Here is a 22742-nt window from a genome sequence, read left to right as displayed (position 1 = left end):
GTAGGTTCCACTGACCATTATCTTTTGCAGTCTCTTCCTCAGCTGCTTCCTCTAATCCTGCTGCTTTTAGCTTCACCTCTGGGCGATATTCGTCATCTTGCTCATTGGAAGTTACAGGAGAGGTAATGTTTTCCTCTATTATTTTCCTTTCAGCTTCTCGCTCCAATTCCTCTATCTCCTGTAGGCGTTTTTCCAATAATTCAGCCTGCCTCTTCTGTTTCTTTTTGAGCTTTTTCTTCTTGTTTTTAGATATTTTTCCTATCTACAACATATTAAGAAAATACCACAGGTCAGTTTGCTTCTTTTCAAAGTACTACATAATAGCACATGTCCTGGTAGCATGGCAAATCCCAACACTGTTTTTCACATCATATTCAATTACAATTACAAGCCCAGACAGAAAATCCGTTTCATAGTTAGGATTATGGTAAGAGATAACACAGTGCTGGCTAGAAGTAAATGCTAGATCTACTCCATAATTCTCACCTCTTTATTAAGAACAAGAAATGCCTGCTAAAACAGGTGGACAACAGTACTGTTTTGAGTTTGACTCACATACTAAACTGTTGTAACAGCCAAGATGATATGAACATTAAAAATTGAGAATATGAAGCCGGGTGTAGTGGCACACTTTTGTAACCCCAGAATTTGGGAGGCTGAGACAGGATGGTCGCAGTTCATGACTTGCCTCAGCTACTTAGTGAAGCCCTCTGCAACTGAGTGAGACCCTGTTTCAAAATAAAGAATAAAAAATAGAGCTAGGGGTGTAGCTCAGAGATAGAATGACCGTGGGATCTATCCCTAGTACCAAAAAGAAATGAGCACATAAAGCCAGACATGGTGGCAGATAATTGCAATTCCAGTATTTGGGAGGCCGAGACAGGAGGATCAAAGATTTGCAGTCAACCTCAGCATCTTAGTGAGGCCCTCAACAACTCTGTGAGACTCTGTTTCAAAAATAAAATGGGAGCTGGGCGTGGTGGCACACACTTTTAATCCCGTGCTTGGAAGCCGGAGACAGGAGGACTGTGCAGGTTCGAAGCCAGCCTTGCTGGCTTAAGAGACCCTGTTTCCAAATAAAAACTTTCAAATACCCCTGGGTTCCATCAACACACACTAGAGGGGGGGGGGCAGCGGCTGGGAGGTGTGCCTTAAAGGTAGATGCTCCTAGGATTAACCTCCAGTATCCACCCACCCAAAAAAAAGAGAAAACAGCAAATGAGCATATGAAATAAATGGGTAAAAATGAAAACTAAAGGTTTTGTCTGTCTCCAATTAATGTGAACTTCCAGAGCGTCACAGACCAGTGAACTCAAGCCAGCAAGTAAAGGGAGACCGTGGTCATGCCTTGGCTCCCCAAGAGCCTATTTCTCACAGCTCTTCCTTGTATTGGAACACCCATGTCAAACTGAGGGCTATTCATTGGACACAATGTTTTGACAGGACCAAAAACAATAATATACTCTCATATTTAAATAATGAGCTGGACAAAAAAATTAAAACAGCATTAGAAAAACAAGAAACTTCGAAGCCAATCAGAAGGAATGTAAAATGGTTTTGGAATAATCACTCTTCAAACTATCTCATAACCTCACAATTCACCAAACTTGGCCACTGTATCCCAGAAAGTACATAAGGAAGACTAATCTTTCAACAGCTTTGATTATGCCAACTCTGCAAAAATCACTTGTACTTAAAAAAGGGAATCTTAGCTGAGCATGGAGGCACATGCCCTCAGTACTGAGGCTGAGACAGGAGGATTACAGGTTCTAGACAAGGCTCAAAAATTTAGTCAGACCTTGAGCAACTTAGTGAGAATTTGTTCCTAAACAAAAAATAAAAACAGCTGGGGGTGTAGCTTGGAGGGTAAAATGCCCTTGGGTGCAACCACCATTATCAAAACAGTAACAAAAACCCACAGGGAGTCTTATATCTACCTTTTAAATTAATATACATTAGAACATTTGTTATTTGAAAAACTCAACAGTGAACAGTCTCTTCTGACATGCTAAATAGAAATATATATGTACTTACAGGTTTTTGCTGTGGAGCCGTACTCACTAAAACAAAATAAAACAAAATGGATGTTTAGAGAAAAACAGACACAAGTTTTTAGGTAATTTGAACTGTAAAATAAGTACTATCTTTTAAAGGCAATCCAATTTCAAAAACTTAGAAATTAGAGCTTCTTTATCATAGGGTTCTAAAAAGTTTTCCCAACTCAATTATTCTTACAGGACACAGAAGAGCTATTCAGACTAAGCCATTTCCCTGATTTACCTAAAACTAAATGATAAATTTCAAAAACAGTCAATCTCAAAGTACCAACAAACAATTTAAGGAAATGGAACAGAGTTCACAAATCAGTCACTGAAACACAATGTTTATAGACAAGGAAATAAACAATTTAAATGAGAAGATGCACATCTTACATATACCTACATATGTATCTTATGTACATCTATTTGGCACACTTTATACAAATAAAATATAACAAATAGCACAGAGCTTCTATTAGTAACAATATGGCAAGCTGCAGCAATTATTCTAGAAATCACAGTAGATGCCTACTAGTTATCAAATGCTTGACAGGCTGGCTGAGGATCCACTCTCCACTGGGAGTGAGACACGATGAGGGCGTGTCTCCTTAGAGCCCTGATCAAAGGGACCATAACCCTCAACTGTCTTACAACACAGCAGGGCCCAGACACGGTGACAGGCCATGCAAGCTGTCAACACTTTATTACTATTACTGAATTCTGTGATTTTAGAAATAAAGCTTTGTATGCTAATACTCAAGCCACTTAGTCCTCTTCCCAATCCTCTTAGAACTTTCATAATTCCAAATATACCACTTAAAACTCAGACTGATGTAGTATGTTAAATGAAGAGAGGGAAACACTGTAACAAAACTGAAGCTAGGAAAAAGGAAAAAGAAAAGCTTGAGGACCACATGGCAGACACAAGAAAACTGTTATATATTCTCCTCTGTAGAGAAGTGGTCAAAAGAAAATGTTCAGATATAGATGAGGCAGCAGGTAAAAATTTAGATGGCCTTTTAATGACAGACAAAGGTAAAGTAATTCAAATATAAAATAGAATTTTTGTGCGTATGTACACCTGAGCTACACCCCCAACCCTATTTTATTCTCTTATTTTATTTATGTATTTATGTATGTGTTTATGTATGTATGTATGTATGTATTTATTTATTTAGGTGGGTCTGGGGATGGAACCCAGGGGCATTCAACCTCCAAACTACACCCCTTTAGAACTTTCCTCTTAGAACTTTCATAATTCCAAATATACCACTTAAAACTCAGACTGATGTAGTATGTTAAATGAAGAGAGGGAAACACTGTAACAAAACTGAAGCTAGGAAAAAGGAAAAAGAAAAGCTTGAGGACCACATGGCAGACACAAGAAACAGAGTTTGTTTTGAAACAGAGTCTCACTAAGTTGCGGAGGGCCTAAGTAGCTAAGGCTGGCCACGAACCCTGATCCTCCTGTCTCAGCCTCACGAATGCTGGGATTACAAGCATAGGCCACCACACCTGGCTTATTCTCTTCTTTTGAAACAGGGTCTAGGTTGCGGAGGGTCCAAGTTGCTGAGGTTGACCAGGAACCTATGATCCTCCTGTCCCAGTCTCCCAAGTACTGGGATTACAAGCATATGCCATAACACCTGACTTTAAAATGTAATTTAATTACAATACCATCCCAAGAAAAAGACCCATTATTTCCAGCAACTAAGCTTTTACAAAAAGTTCTAATATATGTGCATACTTTTTTACTTAAATGCTCCAATATGCAACATGTTAAGCTCATCAAGCAGACTTAATGAAGAAGGCCTGGCTCCCTCACCTGCAGACCCTGAAGGAGGAGGAGCACCTGCTTTCTGCCACTCAGTGGCCTCGGCTGCCATTCTTCTCACATAGGCATCATCCACACACATCAGGATGTTTTCTGGCTTTATGTCAGTATGAATAATCTTGCACTTACTGTGTAGATAATCTAACCCTTGAAGGACCTGGTCATAATAAAGTCAAGAGAGAAAAAGTTATTAATATTTTTATTAGTTAACTTTCATTTATTTGAAAAAGAGGTAACATCACATATTAAAAATTCAATAGATATAAAAGGCTATTTAGTAAAAGCCCTCCTTCCCAGCCCCACCCACATAGGAAACAAGCTCTCTTCCACAAGCAACCAATGTGTATACTTCTTTAATAAAAATTTTAATTAAAAATAATTCATATAACGCTGGGTGTAGTGGTGCACGCTTGTAATCCCCGTGCTTAGGAGGCGGAGGCAGGAGGATCCCGCAAGTTCAAAGCCAGCTGTGCTGGCTTAAGAGACCGGTTTCCAAATAAAAAAATATAAAATAGGTCTGGGAGTGTAGCCCAAAGATAGAAGGGCTTCCAAGAACCCCAGTACCAACAAGAAAAGAAAAGAAAAGAAAAGAAAAGAAAAGAAAAGAAAAGATATATACAACTTAACCTTTAGGTGTACAACTCAATGTTTATTAGATGTACAACCACTACTGCAATCTAATTCAGAACATTTTCATTACCCAAAAAAGAACACTATGCCCACTAGAAGCCACTCCAGGTCTCCCTCCAACACTACCAATCTTAACCAATCACTAATGTGCTTGCTGATTCTGGACATTTTATTTAAAGAGACACTGTGTCAAAAATAAAAAAAATAAAGCCGGGTGTGGTGGCATACACTTGTAATCCCAGCATTAGGGAGACAGAGACCAGAGGATCACAGTTCACAGACAGCCTCAGCTACTTAGTGAGGCCCTTTGCAACTCAGTGAGACTCTGTTTCAAAATAAAGACTGAAGCCGGGCGTGGTGGTGCAGGCTTGTAATCCCTGTGCTTGGGAAGCTGAGACAGGAGAATCACACAGGTTTGAAGCCAGCCTCAGCTACTTAGTGAGGCTTTCAGCAACTTAGTGAGACCCTGTTTCCAAATAAAATATAAAAAAGGTCTGGGAGTATAGCTTGGAGGTAGAAAGCCTCTGGGTTCCACCCCCAGTACCACCAAAAAAAAAAAAAAAAAAAAGACTGAAAAATAGGGCCAGGGGTATAGCTCAGAGGTAGAATGCCCCTGGGTTCCATCCCCAGTACCGCAAAATAAATAAATAAATAAATAAACAAACAAACAAACAAACAAATAGGCTGGGAGTATAGGTCAGAGGTACAATGCCCCTGGATTCAATCCCCAGTACTGAATGAATGAATGAATGAATCAATCAATCAATCAATAAAAAGGGCTGGGGTGTACCTACAATCAATCAATCAATCAATAAAAACAGCTGGAGTGTAGTTACAAAATAAAATGCTCCTGGGTTCCATCTCAAGTGCTGCTGCTGCTGCTGCTGCTGCTGCTGCTGCTGCTGCTGCTGCTGCTGCTATAATCACTACTACTAATAATAGTATGCACATTTAGGTATAAATTTTTGTATGGAGATATTTGTTTTTTGAGGTACTGGAGATGGAACCCAGAGGCATTCCACCTCAGTGCTACATCCCCATCCCTATTTTTTATTCTTTATTTTGAAACAAGGTCTCACTAAGCTGTTGTGTGGAGGTGTGTGTGTGTGTGTGTGTGTGTGTGTGTGTGTGTGTGTGTGTGTTAGTTTTCATGGGTACACACTTAGAGGGAAAATGTTAGGTCATATGGTGATTCTATATCTATCCTTGTAATGAAGTGTTAATACTTTTCCATAGTGACTATAACATTTTACATTCTTGTCAGCAATCTATGAGGGTTCAATTTCTTCACACTTAGCAACATTCACTCTTTATTTTATCCAAAGTAGTGAGTGAGACATGGCATGTCATTTTACTTGCTGTTTATAGAGACTGGGCCTCACTTTTCTCCATGCTTTTCTTAAATTTCCCGGCCTCAAGTGATCCTTAAGATTCAGCCTCCTAAGGAGGTATATATAGCTCAAGGTATAGTTTTGATGTATATTTCTCTAGTGGCTTATAATGTGTGTATGTATATATATATATATATATATATATATATATATATATATATATATATTTTTTTTTTTTTTTTTTTTTTTTATGGTGGTACTGGGGTTCCTGGAAGCCCTTCTACCTCCGGGATACACTCCCAGACCTATTTTATATTTTTTATTTGGAAACAGGGTCTCTTAAGCCAGGGAGGCTGGCTCCGAACCAGCGTGATCCTCCTGTCTCCACCTACCAAGCGCGGGGATTACAAACATGCACCACCACGCCCGGCTTAAAATGTGTGTACATTTTTAATATCGCCAAAAAGGAGGATTTAGTTTAAATACAAAATACCCTTGGTAATAACACTATAGCATTCAAAGAAAGTACTGAACCAAAATATTCACATGCTTTTCACATTAAAACAAGCAAAATCTAATAAACTACAAGTGACTTCAATGCAAGGCAAATGACTTTCAAGGATTATTCCACCGGAAAAGGATATTTTGATTATTTCTGTAACGAAAATTTATTTTAAAAATACATATGTCCATATATTAGAAATTCTAAATGTCCAACATATGGAAACATCACAACCCTACCCCAGTACTAGGGATTAAACCCAGGACATTCTACCTCCAAGCCACATCCCAGCCTTTTTTTCTTTTTAATTCTCTGTTTTGAAACAGTCTTGCTAAGTTGCAGAGAGCATCACTAAGTTGCTGAGGCTGGCCATGAACATGCGATCCTCCTGTCTCAGCCTCCCAAATACTGATATTACAAGTGTGTGTCACTATGCCTGGCTGAAACATCACCATTTACACATTAAATCATTTTAGGAATCCTGTCCACAAAATCCAGGAAGTATGAAAGGTTTCAAAAAATTTACAATCTCATCCAACAGTGGGAAACACCCAGCAAAAAGAAACACACAGTATTTCTGCCTACTTTGAGGACCTGGCTAAGTAACCTTCAAGGAATACATAGCAGCATTACAAAGTAAGAAGCAACAGACTGCTAAAGAAAACAAACACCGGCCTCTTAATCTTGTACTACATGGATGTTAAAATAAGATCTCTGTGGACCAGCAACTTAGTGAGGCCCAAATCAGCTTAGTGAGAACCTGCTTCCAAATAAAAATCAAAATATAGCTGAGGGTGTTATCTTGGAGGCAGAATATCCTTGGGTTCAATCCCCAGCACCATCCGTCTCAAAAAACAAAACCTTCCATGGAGTCAGACTGATGATGCATGCCTTCAATCCCAGTACTTAAGAGGCTGAGACAGGAGGATCACAGGTTTGAGATCAGTCTCAGCAACTCAGTAAAGACCTCAACAACCCAGAGACCCTGTTTCAAAACAAACAAAAAAGGGAAATGTAGCTTAGAGATAAGATATTCCTGGGTTCTATCTCCCATATCAAGAAAAAAAAATAAAAATCTTCATGGTGACTTGAAACAACTTTTCCAAAGGAGTATTTTTACTGAACTCTGAAAAAGGAGCAGCTCAGCTCTGATAACAAAGGCTAAACATTTCTGATGTGCTCGACATGGCACCTATAGCACTGAACAAGTCTCTGTATTCAAGGTACTTGCTATTCTCATCCTCACAGAGCTTATTCATGTACTGAGTAAGGTAAGGCAAAAAGAAACAGATGAATCACAGACGCAATAAATATACTGAATTAAAATATTGACAAGTTGTTAGTAAGTACAAGTAACCTGGGAGGAAGAGAGAGAACTAGGATGAAGACTTGATTTTTTTAATCTTATTTACTATTTAAGAAAATGTCAGCCAGGTGCAGAATAACCCTATAATCCTAGTACTTGAAGGCCAAGAGAGAAGGATTGCAGGCCAGTCTCAGCAATTTATAGAGACCCTCATAAACTTAGTGAGACACTGTTTCAACATAAAAAAATAAAATAGGGCTAGGGATATGGCTTGGAGGCAGAATGTTCCTAAGAATTCAATTCCTAATACAACAACAACAAAAAGGCTTAATTAAAATAGGTTTAAATTATTTTTAGAATGGCAAAGAACCAATAGTAAGAAAGATATCATTATGTATTTCCATAAAGAGTAAGAGTATACACCTGAAGGAAAGAATCCAATGGGTCTCTGTGTCATTTACTGGCATTTATCTAACTTCCTTGTGCAAACTGAGTAAAAATGTATAATGTTTACATCTGATCAAGACAGAGCCTGAGAAATGCAATTAATAAACAGGCACACTGGTGATGTCCAGCCTATAAAGGTCAAAGGAATAAAACACTGGAGAAACTTTAAAGTTTAGAAATTATTCTAACTAAAATTTCCTTTCAGTTATCAGAGAGTAACCAAAGGTAAAAAATGTCAGTATCACTTCCTAAAATGCCTTCTGACCATCTTTTCATGTGCAAACTGCCCTCTTCTTTCCACATAGGCCTCTTTCTATTTAAAGATTGCCTCACTGTGTAGGTAGCTACACGGGTAAAATCTAAAGTGACTCAGTATACAAATGTGTTAACAAGCATTCCCAATCGCAATGATGTGCTGCTCCAGACAAGGAAAGTGTTCTCATTAAGAACTGAAGATTCGAGATTCCTTGAAATACTGACTACTGCACTGTTGGGCTAACTTTCTTTCAGAAGCATTGCTTATAATGTCTGAAAATGAACACGAGAGAAAGACCTCACTCAGAACAAATTATGTAAATTAGTTAAGAAACATAAAACTTTTTTTTTTTTTTTTTTTTTTTGGTGGTACTGGGGTTCCTGGAAGCCCTTCCACCTCTGGGCTACACTCCCAGACCTATTTTTACATTTTTATTTGGAAACAGGGTCTCCTAAGCCAGAGCGCGTGGCTGGCTTCGAACCTGCGCTGATCCTCCTGTCTCTGCCTCCCAAGCGTGGGGATTACAAGCATGCGCCACCACGCCCAGCAAAACATAAAACTTTAAAGAGCTGTATAACTGGGCAGTGTTAAAACATAACCTTGAGGATCGCGGTTCGCGGACAGCCTCAGCTACTACTTAGTGGGGCCCTCTGCAACTTTGTGAGACCCAGTTTCAAAATAAAGAATAAAAAAATAGGACAGGGGGTGTAGCTTGGAGGTCGAATGCCCCTGGGTTCCATCCCCAGACCCGCAAAAAAATAAATAAATAAATAACCTTGAGACTCAGACTCCACGTAAATTGCTACTAACATATTCATTTACTGTGTTACTTTGGACGAGGTGCTTAACTTGTTTCAGCATTTATTTTCATTTCTATGAGGGGTTGCATGATTCTTAGATACAAAACAGTAAGAGTTGGAAATAACTGTTAAGAATTGGAAATTTAAAAAAATCTCAAAAAACACAATTTATCAAAGAGGAAGTTAAGGGAAAACAGAACTGAACTAAGAAGACTTATTTTGAGACAGATAATATAATTTCCAAAGTCACTTATTAAACTTTTCTGGTCTCAGCTATCTCATTGTCTATTGTAAGCCAGGCATGGAGGTGCATGTCTGTAATCCAAATACAACCCTCTGAAATTCAGTGAGACCCTGTTTCAAAAATAAAGAATTAAATGCCGGGTGTGGTGGCGCATGCTTGTAATCACAGCATTCAGAAGGCTGAGACCAGAGGATCGTGGTTCTCAGACAGCCACAACTACTTAGTGAGGCCCTCCACAACCTACAAAGAGACTCGGTTTTAAAATGAAGAATAAAAAATAGGGTAGGGGGTGTAGCTCAGAGGGCAATGTCCCTGGGTTCCATCTCCAGGACCCCCCCCAAAAAGAATAAAAAATAGGGCCTGGAGGTGTAGCTCAGAGGTAGAATGCCCCTAGTTTCAATTCCCAGTACCAAAGAAGGAAGGAAGGAAGGAAGGAAGGAAGGAAGGAAGGAAGGAAGCCAGCCAGGCAGGCAGGCAGGCAGGCAGGCAGGCAGGCAGGCAGGCAGGCTGGCTTTTAGCTGTACCTAAGAATGATTTTTTTTTTTTCAAAACTAGCATTTCTGTTCTTTACTCATGAAGTTTAAATAACATACCAAAGACCAAGTCTGATGGGCAACACTGATAGTCAACCATTTATACAGAATAACACTGACAGAAAAATAAAAACGCATCATGCTTCATGCCTAAAGACAAGTCTCCCCTTGAGAAACCTGACAGAGTAAAAAGGAGCCTTCGCTAATTTTCCCTATTAGCCTTCACTGGTTAAATTATGATGTTTGTATCACATGCCTGAAAACCATACTTGGTGTTGGCAGCAGAGAGCTTGTGGCTGCCAAGAAAGCTGAGAACAATCTAACCATGGGCTGTCACTCATCCCCCCAGAGAAGCGCCATCACAAACTCAAGGGCAGCTCCAGATTCCCCAGGTGAAGTCTGAGAGTGCAGCAGGGGAGGCGGTCTAAGATGGAAAGCTACAATCCCCCAGTTAGTTGCTGATTCCAAAACTAACCAGTCACAGGCTCAGAGAAAGTCCCTTCCTATTTCTGTGCCCTAAGTTGGCATGTAAAATCAGTGACAGAGTCAAGACAGTCTATGGGGTTTCTTTTTGTAGACCAGTATGTGTGTCAGAAATCATAAGCTACTAGTCTTATCAACATAACATGCTTTGCTCCCCCATGACTTGTTTGGAGTAGGTCCTGTAATCTTGTAGATAAGAGGAGGAACAAGTAAAAAGTAACGTGGAGACTTCTTGGACCAACTCACTATCCAGAGAGTGAAGCTTTCCTCTCAGAACCGCAAACTTTGAGGAGGAACAAGAGCAGTGTTTCAAACTATGTCCTGATCTTGGTGACACTGTGAGGACTTTGTTCCACCCACACCAGGACACTGCGACACTGCCTGCCTCCTATTATGCTGATAACAAGCCAATGAAGCTCCATGGGAACCTAACAGGCAGCCAGATGGGCTGGCAGAGGAGGCTGGCCCCAAGTACAGTCCTCAATTTAGATATTAATTACTTGTGGGTGTACAGGAAAACACCAGAGAGGCTTTCCTCAAGTGCAGAAAACTTCCTGCTAGAAAATAGAAAAGCCCAGGCTCCCACTGGATTTCTATTCTTCAGTTAAAACAGACATGAAGAAAATCCTACAGACTAGTGTAAAAAGTGTGATGTTAAAGAGAATGGAGAAGTATAGGAAATATATATTACAATAGGAGAGGACAAGAATAAGAGATGAGCTCAGACAAAAAAAGTTCAGTGGATATTGTCCTCAGTCACACTGTTCTGAATTCTCTAACAGAGAATCTCTAATTCTCTGTGAGAACTAATGAAAAAATCCAACAGCCATACTTTTTTTTTTTAACTAGGAATTGAGTCCAAGGACACTCTACCTCTAAGCTATACCCCCAGACTAATTATTTTTTTTTTTGAAACAGTGTCTCACTAAGTTGACAAGAGCCTCATTACTTGCTGAAGCTCAAACCTGAGATCCTCCTGTCTCAGCTTCCCAAGTACGAGGTTACAAGCACGCACTACTATGCCCGGCTCAGCAGCCATACTTCTGAAAGAAGGAAAGAAAATGCCAGCAGTTTCACCCAGAACTCAGCCTGCACAGACATGGAGCCAGGAAGGAGGCTGACCTCCACTGAAAGGAAGCTGCTCACCAGATTTGTGTGCTAAGACTCAACAGTCTTGGAATTTCAGCACATGAACTATACCACACCAAACAAATTCAATTATACTGAAGTGCCTATTATTTAAAAATTAAAGTTTCTTGCCTAAAATTGAAAAACATTAGTTCAATCACAATAAACCCATTAACAACTAAGACAACATAGTTAAAATGGTAAATAAATTATATGTATGGACAAAATTAATCTAGGATAAGAAAAGACACATTCTACTAAGATGTGCTACCCCACAGAAAGTAGGTCTGGGAGAACATTGGTTTTAGAAGTCATATCGTTTCGGTACAAATTCGTTTCCATAAAAACCAATAACTATACTTTTTTTTTTTTTTGGACAGTATTGGGGAAGGAGTGAGTGTGTGTGTGTGTGTGTGTGTGTGTGTGTGTGTGTGTGTGTGTGTGTGTGGACAGTATTGGGGAAGGAGTGTGTGTGTGTGTGTGTGTGTGTGTGTGTGTGTGTGTGGTGTTCTACCTCCAAGCTACATCCCTAGCCCTGTTTTATTTTTTTATTCTTTATTTTGGAAGAGGGTCTGAATTGCAAAGGGCCTCAACTAAGTAGTTAAGGCTGTTCGCGGACCACGAAACTCCTGTCTCAGCCTTCTGAATGCTGGGATTACAAGCTTGCACCACCACACCCAGCTTAATGACAATACTTTTTTTTTTTTTGGTGGTACTGGGGATGGAACCCTTCTAACTCCGGGCTACACTCCCAGACCTATTTTATATTTTTATTTGGAAACAGGGTCTCTTAAAACAGCAAGGCTGGCTTCCAACCTGCCTGATCCTCCAATCCCCACCTCCTAAGCGTGGGGATTACAAGCGTGCGCCACCACGCCCAGCCCAATAATGACTATACTTTTAAAAGTCTGATTATCAAACTCTATTAAGGCCCAAGAAGATCATTTATCACAGAAGCATCAAAGTATACTTTACACAAAGATATACTATAATTTAAAATAACCCCAAATCTACATAGAATATTTCATACCACCTACAGTTAGAGACACAACTTAGTGAGACCCTATTTCAAACTGAAATAATAAAAAGTAGAACTGGGGGTGTAGTTCAGAGTTAGAATGCCCCAAGGTTCAAACCTCAGTATCATAAAAAAATAAACAAACATAAATAAAGTTTTGAAAATCTATTCCTGTTGCCAGGAGTGGTGGCACATGCTTTGTAATTCCCACACTTGGGAGGCAGAGACAGGAGAATCGCGCAGGTTCGAAGCCAGCCTCGCTGGCTTAAGAGACCCTGTTTCCAAATAAAAATGTAAAAAAGTACGTCTAGGAGTGTGACCCAGGGGTAGAAGGGTTCCATCCCCAGTACCACCAAAAAAAAAAAATCTATTCCTGTGCATGTACACAAATATAGTATATGCTCTGGTCTTTTCCTTTTTAGACACCCATCTCTTGAATTCACAAATGTTTTATTGTGAATAACTGTGATTCTTTTCCTATATAATAATTCTGGACTAGCCGGGCATGGAGATACACGCCTGTAATCCCAGTATTTGGGAGGCTAAGACAAGAGGATTGCAGTTCATGAAAAGCCTCAGCTACTTAGTGAGGCCGTTTGTAACTCGGTGAGATCCTGTTTCAAAATATAGAATAAAAAATAGGGCTGGAGTGTGGCTCAGTGGTACAATGTCCCTGAGTTCCATCTCCAGTACCAAAAAAAAAAAAAAAAAAAAAATCTAGACTGAGGACTGTATTTTGTACCTGGAATTTTTGGGTAGGCCTAGTCCAAGCTCTAGTCCTAGGGATGGGGAGAGGTTCTAACTGTCTAACCTAACCCTCTTCTCAAGCAAACCAAGAAACCTTCTGATATATTACTATGCAAAATTATCCATGGTAATTATCCATTACATCAGAACAGTCATGCCTGCAACTTTCCTAATTTAGGAATGCAAGCTTAGGTATTCCACGCAGAACACTGAATCTGGTAAACATGGTAAATTAGGAGATCCTCCTTCTGTGCAATCTCTCATTCTACAAATATTTATTGGAGCATCACTGCTAAGTCAGCCCCTAACTGAGGGTTTTCTTTGGCATAGCAACTGAACAAACTATATATCTAATACAGTATTCCCAATATAATTCAAAACCATGTAGAAGTAATATGATCCAACTGAAATAAGCAAATGCAGACAGCCTTTTCCCCTACAACTTCTCATGACCAAATATTGTTTCCCCTAACCTCACTCAGGTATACTGACAATATAAAGTGCAATGCCCTTTGAACCGCTAGTACCAACTTAAAAAAAAAAAAAGTGAATGCTGGGCATGGTGGTGCACGCTTATAATCCCCGCGCTTGGGAGGCAGAGAGACAGGAGGATCAGGCAGGTTCGAAGCCAGCCACGCTGGCTTAAAAGACCCTGTTTCCAAATAAAATATAAAATAGGTCTGGGAGTGTAGCCCGGAAATAGAAGGGCTTCCGGGAACCCCAGTACCACAAAATATATATATATATATATATATGATAGTGAATAAATTTACTGTGAAAGACATGATTTTTTTGTTGTTTGTTTTGAGAGGGGTTCTAGTTCTAGGGATTGGACCCAGGGGCATTATACATCCAAGTCACACCCCAGATATTTTATTTTCTATTTTGAAACAGGGTCACACTAGGTTGCAGAGGGCCTTGCTAAGGTTCTGAGGCTGGCTATGAACCTGCACTCCTCCTGTTTTAGCCTTTAAGTACAGGGATTATAAACTGTGCATCATGCCCAGCTGACTGAAATACATGTTTTAACACACACACACACACACACATATATATATAGTGTAATATTCCAATTGAACAAAGAAACATATCCATTATTCTCATAGTTATCATTTTTCCCCCATAGTACTGGTGATTAAAACCAGGGGTGCTCTACCTCCAAACCACACCCTAGCCCCTTTTATTTTTAAATACGATCTAAGCAGGCTGGACACAGTGGCGCAGGCTTGTAATCCCCGAGCTTGGGAGGCAGAGACAGGAGGATCGCACAGGTTCGAAGCCAGCTGCGCCCGCTGGCTTAGGAGACCCTGTTTCCAAATAAAAATGTAAAAATAGGTCTGGGAGTGTAACCCCGAGGTAGAAGGGCTTCCAGGAACCCCAGTACCACCACCAAATGTGTATGTATGTATATATATATATATATATATATATATATATATATATATATATATATATATATATGTGATCTAAGTTGCTGAAGCTGGCCTTTAACATTTGATCCTCCTGTCTCAACTTCCCTGGTACTGGGGTAACAGGTTTGTACCACCATGTTGACAAGTTGGATCCCTCCCCCTTTTCTAAGAGGCAGAACCCTAGAGAAGGAGGAGGAGACTCTGCTAGGAGATATGCAGGCGATATAGCTACAAAAGCAGAGTTCTCCTGCATAGCCCCACCCCCAAGACGTATGCCTTAAGAGAGAGACATTTGGAGGGGACCGCAGGTCTCCGGGGCAGTCCACGCTTCTTACCACGCGTCCTGGTCCCTCTTGCCTCTACCGCGCACACCTAACACATGTGTATGTAGTACAGTTATCATTTTATTTTATTTTTGGTACTAGGGATGGAACTCAGGAGCATTCTACCTTTGAGCTATCCTCACAGCCCTATTTTCTGTTTCATTTGGAAACAAGGTATCCCTAGGTTGATGAGAGTCTCACTACTTACCAAAGCTGTTCTCCAACCTGAGATCCTCCTGTCAGCCTCAGAAGTACTGAGATTATAGACATACACCACCACCGTGGCAGTTATCTTTTTTTGTGTGTAGTGAGAATACTTAAGATCTTCCTGCAAATTTCAAGCAGTATTGCTAACTATAGCCACCATGCTATAAATTATAAAACTTATTCCCCTTATTACTGAATATGCAAATACCACAAGTTACCTTTGATTTTCACTCCATCCAAGGATACTTAGTAGATAAATACAGGGAATTATATGTTCTGAATTAATTTCTAAAAAACTAAGAGGGATGTTTTGTAGCAAGTATATTGGATAGATACAAATCTTTCTAATTATACCATTATCACTTACCATAAAAAGGAGTCATAAGCCAAGTAACTATATGCCTGACGTTTACATATTGCTTCCTTTACTACACAGTATAGCATACCATTAAATATAGTTTAATAAGAATTAAAAATGTTATTCATTCATTTATATAATGAAATAGAAACCCATGCTGAAAAGCTTGACCATCTGGCTGTTGGAAGTAAAGGATACCTCAGAAGCCTCACCTGTCGAATGATACTCTTAACACAGCGTACTGGGAGGCCTTGATAGTTGGACTTAATGATCCACTTGAGGAGATGGTGGCCAAGCACTTCGAAGACCATGCATACATCTGGAACATGGTTAAGGATCACTTGTGGACACATTTCCTAAAGTGAGACAGTTACTAAAAAACAGTATCATTGTGTCACTTGCAAAAAAAAAAATGTATTTATGAATAAAATACTTCATCAATACCACTTACAATACCAAAAGTAATCAGTTCATGTTTCTCACACTAACTTTTCTTACCAAGTATTAATTATGTACCATGTCTTATTTAATACTCCAAACCACTGTAGAAAACATAATTTCCCCCACAATGTGCCTCGGAGACTAAAAAGGGGGCCAAGGCAGACTTTAGCCCGCAATGCTGCGTGTTCACCCCCTCCACTCGCCCCACACAGCACAACCTGAGTAAGCTGGGCAAGACGTAAACCTCACAGAAACGAATGCAAAAAAAACCAAAACTGCAGGGTCTTTAATGTCCTAACTGACTGCCTAAATTTCTGTTTTACAGGCCACATATAAAACATTATAATATTAAAATTATCAAACACAGTGAAGACCTATTTAAACTTTTCTTTCTTTATAGCTCTCACTGAATAACTAGATCCATTTAATACTATAGGCAAGTGGGGCATGGTGGTGCATGCATGTAATCCTAGCATTTGGGGGCTGAGACAGAATGATTATAGCTTCAAGGTCAAGCCTCAGCAACTTACTGATATCCTGTTTCAAAATAAAAAAAGACCTGGGGTATAGCTCAGAAGTAGAATACCCCTGGGATCAATCCCTAGTACCACACAGAAAAAGTATATAAATATATTAAATGAAATAAAATTAGAAATTCTAGTGAACCACTCACATGCCAGAACTATTACCTGCAAATTTCATTATACTGTATATCCATGCCATTCATACAAGAAGACATTAAATGGCTCAAAAGCCCTTTGAGAATATTTTGTTCATCCCTGGAAATTCATAGTTGGTTTAAATATAAAAAGTTAGTTGACTTAATATTCTTTACAATATCTAGATCTACCACATGATCATGATATGTGTGTGTGTGTGTGTGTGTGTGTGTGTGTGTGTGTGTGTGTGTGTGTCTGGTACTGGATATTGAACCCAGGCACATTCTATCTCTGAGATATATCCCCAACCCTTTTTATTTTGAAACAGGGTCTCACTAGGTTGCTAAGAGTCTTGATAAGCTGCTGAGGCTAGTCTTGAACCTATGATCCTCCTATCTCAGGGTCTGAAGTACCAGAATTACAAATGCGCCACCATGCCTGGCCTACTTTAAATCAATATATATTTTTTGCTAATATATATATATAAATATGTAGATATTTATATATTTCTGAGGAGAGTACTGAGGACTGAACCCAGGTGTGTTATACCTCCAAGCTATACTCCAAGCCCTTTTAATATTTTATTTTCAAATAGTGTCTCACTAAATTGGTCAGAGTCCCACTATATGGCTGAGGCTGGTCTTGAACCTGCAATTCTCCTGTTTTCCTACCAAGTACTGGGATTACAAGTGTGCACCACCATACCCAACACACATGTTTTCAGTGTAAAAGAGAAAAAATGTTTTTCTGTTTTCTTTTGGTGGTACTAGGGATTGAACCCAGAGGCTTTCTACCTTGAAAATATATATCCACAAGGTGCAGGGGTCCATACCTGTAATCCCAGGATTTGGGAGGCTGAGACAGGAGGATCATAGGTTCGTGGTCAGCCTCTGCAATTTAGTGAGGCACTCACTCCACAACTTAAAATCCTGTTTAGTTAAGGAGATCCTACTTAAAAATAGAAGAATTGGTCTGGTGGTGTAGCTTGGAGGTACAATGCCCCTGGGTAACACACTAATACACACACACACACACACACACACACACACACACACACACACACACCATAAAAATAAAAAAGGCTGGGGTAGTATGTGTATGCACAACTGTGTATACTGGGGGCTGAAACTCAAAAAAAAAAAAAAAAAAAACCCCTAGGCCTATTTTTTTATTTTGAAACAGGAACTCACTAAGTTGACGAGGTTGATCTCAAACCTGTAATCCTGTCTCAGCCTTCCAAGTACTGGGATTACAGGCAGAACATGTATCTTTTTATTATTTTTAAATGTTTTTGTGTACTGGGGATGAAACCCTGGGGCTTTCTACCTCTAAGCTAAACTCCCAAGAACTATTTTATATTTTATTTGGAAACAGGGTCTCACTAGATTGCTGAAAACCCCACAAAGTAGCTGAGACTGGCTTTGAACCTGTGCGATCCTTCTGTCTCAGCCTCCCAAGTGCTGTGATTACAGGCCTGAACCACCATGCCGGGCAGAATGTGTATCTTTTAAAAAGGAAAAACTCTATTTGCCTACAGATCAAGTGATTTCTCCACAAAACCCCTCTCCTTGTTAGGTGTCTCAGGAAAAGCTTTGTAGGTCTGATACAAAATTAGTAGCTGCCCATCAAACCACAAACCAACCAGCTCTCTGGAGAACCAGAAATACAGAAGTCCAGCCTTACCTATCTACCTATTTGGAAAAACAAACCAAGAACTTATCAGAAATTATCTTGAGACAAAAGCTGAGGTGAAATCAGCAGTCCTTTGTACTTCCTACTATGCCTGGGTTCAATTTCTAAAAGAAATGTAAAGAGCTACTCCAATATATAACATAAAAGAATGCTTTTCTAAAGGAACATGACTAAACAGATGCAGAATATCACACACTGGTATTTTTTCTCTCTTTTTTGGTGGTACTGGCAATTGAATCCAGTGGCATTCCTCCTCTGAGCTACACCCTCAGCCCTTTAAAGTTTTTTTTTTTTTTAATAGGGTCTTCCTAGGTTGATGAAAGTCTCCATAATTTCTTGAGGTTAGCTTTGAACCTGAAATCCTCCCATCTCAGCATCCCAAGTACTGTAATTACAGGCATGTACCACTACACCCAGCCATGCTAGGGTTTAAGAGAGAAAAGGCCTTGTGTCTTAATCTTCTAGAACTTAATAAGTATCAAAATCCTAAATTTGTTGCAGACACCATGTAAAGAAAGAGCAAAAGATAAAGAAGACAGAAGACCTCAACTCCTGGCATACCATCACCTGCATGACTATGAATAAAGGTATTACCTACCCAAAGCACACAAAGGGAATTTTTGAGAACTCAAAAAGAAAAAGAATGAACAAAGTGCTTCCTGGAAGCTACAGGAATTCTCCATTTGTGCTGTTGGCCCTGAGCAACAGGTATTGTTTAGAATACTTTACTCTCTAATAGTCCCCTGGCGCTGCCCTCTGCCAATCCCAGGCAGAGGCAAAGGAAGAGTAAGTCAAAAACTCCTTTCCATAACCCCAAATAACGTGCTGAATTCCCAAAACCCAAAAGGCACCAAAACAACTGAGCAGCATAATCAAGAGTGATGTTCTCACAAGATAAAAAAAAGTGAGGGGATGCCTTTGTTCTATCTTTTGGATGGACACATTTCTTTTCTAAGATGACCTACATATAGGAGGCCATCCTTTCTAAAAAGGCAGAAACGCATCTAATCCTACAGATGACAAAGAAACTATTTCATCTTCCAACAATCACTACTTTCAGGATAATTTCTAAGAAAACAATTATTCTGTTGTTCTCTGTTGATAGTCCAACAATAAAAAAATTGTAAGTTGAACAACTTAATCTTCAAATATACAACTAATAAGTTGATACAAACTTAAAGAACAAAAAGATTAAAAAAAACAATTTTGTTTCTTTAGAATATGATTCTAACAAGTCCCCCCCCCCCCCCCAGTACTGGGGATGAAACTCAGGGACAGTCTACCTTCTAGCTACACCCCCAGCCCTATTTTTTATTCTTTATTTTGAAACAGGGTCTGAGTTGCCAAGAGCCTCACTAAGTAGCTGAGGCTGTCCATGAACCCAGATCCTCCTATCTCATCCTCCCAAATGTTGAGATTGTAAGTGTGCACCACCATGCCCGGCTTCTAACAAGTCTTTTAGAAAGACTTTACAGCTCAAAGAAACTTGAATAAATTTTACTCAGGGAGTTTATGGTTATCTTTGATAAAAAAAAAAAAAAAAAATCCAAGCCAGTATGGTAGCTCAAACTTGTAATCCCAGCATTTGGGAAGCTGAGACAGGTGGATGGTGGTTCACGGACAGCCTCGGCTACTCAGCGAGGCCCTTTGCAAATCATTGAGATCCTGTTTCCAAATGAAGAATAAAAACTAGGGCTGGGATGTGTCTCAGAAGTAGAATACCCCTGGGTTCCATCCCCAATACTGCCCCCCTAAAAAAAAAAAAAAATCCACAGCCTGCACAGGCACAGTGGCAGATGCCTGTAACCATAATTCCTGGGAGGCTTAGACAAGAAGATCACAGTCTAGAGATCAGCACATGGTAACTTTAGTGAGATCGTATTACAAAGGCTGAGGACGTATCTTAGAGGTAGTATGTTCCTGGATTAAATCCCCAGAATTTAAAAAAAAAGAAAATTCATATCTTTTCTAAGATGTCCACAGACTTAGAGGCAACGAACATGATTTCTGGGGGGGGGGGGGGGGGTGCGCGCACGCATGCACGCATTCCTAGTAATGCATGTGTGCATGCATTACTAGGAATGGGATCCAGGGGCATTCTACCGGCAGCCCTAATTTGTATTCTCTATTTTGAAGTAGAGTCTCACTAAGTAGTTGAGGCAGGCAGCAAACTGGTGATCGTCCTGTCTCAGTCTCGTGGAGGCTTTATTTTAAAATCAGCGAGCAAGGAGAGCTAAAGTAATTACAGCCATAGCTTGATAATTAAGCAATATGGATAACAGATTTATATAATTCATGATACTACACTATTTTACATATGTTTCAAACTTTTCATAATTAAAGCTTTAATTAAGAAAAGAGTGGAAACCAGGCGTGGTGGCACACACTTGTAATCAAAGCATTTGGGAGGCCAAGTCAGGAGGATCACAGATCGCTGAGAGCCTTGGCTACTTAGGTCCTCTGATACTTAGTGAGACTCTATTTCAAAATAAAGAGAAGATGGCGACGGAGAAAAGCGGGGCTTACGAGCCCTGCTAACAACCAATCTCTATTACCACAAAATCAGCGCCTTTCATAGCCAGAAAACACCATCAGCACAGAAACAAAAAAGGTAAATACAAGGGACAGAGAAAAAGAGGGCTGAAAAAACGAGACACCAGAAAGAAACCAGTCTGCAGTGCTGCGGCCATCTTTCCTTCTAGCACCAGGCTACAGAGAGGAGGGGAACTCAGAACGGAGCTCAGAGCCACAGAGGAGATACGCCGGCCTCACGGCTGAGGACACAGCAACAGCGCCATACTGCCGGCGGCAGTGGCAACTTCACCGGACGGCACCAGACCAACGAACTCAACAGCCCACCAGGCTCCAGAGAGGAGCAGCAGACAGCAAGCCGAGGTGAGCCGCTGCAGATCAGCCGGGCAGGATTCGGCAGAGTTTTCGGCGGAGGGAGAGGCTAAAGCGCCCACAGGCTGGGCTCAGCACACCCTGCAGGGACTCAGAGCAGAGCTCAAAACCAGAGAAGAAATACACCAGCCTCAGAGCCGAGGGCGCGGGAGCGGCGTTATGGTGCCATATTGCCACTGGCGGCAGCAGCAGCGAATTCACCAAGTCCACTACAGCTCCATTGGCTCACTCAACAACAGTGAGTCAAATTGCGGCCCCTAGAGGAGAAATCCCAGTACTGACTCCCAGGGACTTGACCCAGTGGGGTGCCGGTGGCAGAGATATCACACTATAGTCACAACTCCATGCAGGAGAACACCCAACCTGGCACCCCCCATGGTCTAAAGCATCCTCGATTGACTCCCTGGGTCTGAGACTCTGCCATACAACCTAGGAAAGGAGTAGTGAGGACTGAGATACCACAGACTCGAGATCCAGAGCACCTTAAGTGAAGTCATAGTGACCCAAGGGAAGAACCCAGAGAAGGCACAAACTTCTGAAATCATGGGAAAGAGAAGTAACAATGGAGCAGTGAATGCCCACAACCCCACAACATCAGAACCTGATAAAACAGAAAATCAGAGATTTCTAGAAGATCAAATCAGGAAAATAACTGTAGAAATAATAGAGGTGCTTCGAAAAGAACTCAGAGAGAGCCAAAAAGAGATAAAGGATGCAATTAATGAAGTAAAGGCCTCAATTCAGTGTACAAACAACCGATTAGGCCACATGAAGAACAGAATCTCGCTCCTAGAAGATGATCATTCCAAAAATGAATGCATAGTTTCTAATTTAGAAAAAAAAATCCAAAAGCAGAAATCTGACATTGAAGAAATATGGGCCCATTTTAAGAGCGCTAACCTAAGAATAATTGGAATAGAGGAGGGAAAAGAAGGTGAAACCAAAGGGATCAACAATCTCTTCAAGGAAGTAATAGCAGAAAATTTTCCAAACGTAGAGCAAGAGGTCGATACACAGGTCCAGGAAACTTATAGAATTCCCTTAAGAGAGGATCGGAGAAGAGGATTCCCCACGCCACATAAATGTCAAAATGACCAATGTGGAAGCCAAGCAGAGAATCTTAAAGGCAACAAAAACAAAGGGCCAAGTGACATTCAGAGGCAAACCAATTAGAATCACTCCAGACTTCCCAAACCAAGTCATGAGAGCCAGAAGGGCTTGGAGTAACATTCCTAACTCTGAAAGAAAACAACTTCCAGCCCAAAATTTCCTACCCAGCAAAACTTTCTATCAAATTAGATGGGGAAATAAGAAGCTTCCATGACAAACAGAAACTGAAGGAATTTTTGTCTTCAAAACCAGCACTAGAGAAAATACTCAAAGAGATTAACTACAAAGAAGAAATAGGTAACACACACCAGAACCAGAGAAACAAGATTTTCCATCCA

The 22742-nt window shown here is 40.3% G+C and overlaps 1 protein-coding gene across 13 annotated transcripts in view; it reads right to left on the bottom strand.

Moving 5' to 3' along the window:
* The window catches only part of SRPK2 (SRSF protein kinase 2), a gene marked incomplete at both ends in the record, with an annotated part of 207029 nt that overhangs the window by 27859 nt on the left and 156428 nt on the right, over positions 1-22742 (bottom strand). For 7 of the 13 annotated variants that reach the window (XM_080701014.1, XM_080701020.1, XM_080701021.1 and 4 more), the window contains 4 exons: positions 16-262; positions 2035-2060; positions 3865-4030; positions 15811-15917. In XM_080701014.1, coding sequence (XP_080557140.1) covers positions 16-262; positions 2035-2060; positions 3865-4030; positions 15811-15917 — 546 coding nt within the window. The remainder of the gene's footprint in view (positions 1-15; positions 263-2034; positions 2061-3864; positions 4031-15810; positions 15918-22742) is intronic. The other 6 variants (XM_080701023.1, XM_080701018.1, XM_080701019.1 and 3 more) reach the window with 2 other exon arrangements.

Source organism: Muscardinus avellanarius (genome assembly GCF_963383645.1).
Source record: "Muscardinus avellanarius genome assembly, chromosome: 9".
In the NCBI taxonomy this organism is placed as follows: Eukaryota; Metazoa; Chordata; class Mammalia; order Rodentia; family Gliridae; genus Muscardinus; species Muscardinus avellanarius.
This window is presented reverse-complemented; position numbering and strand designations above follow the sequence as displayed.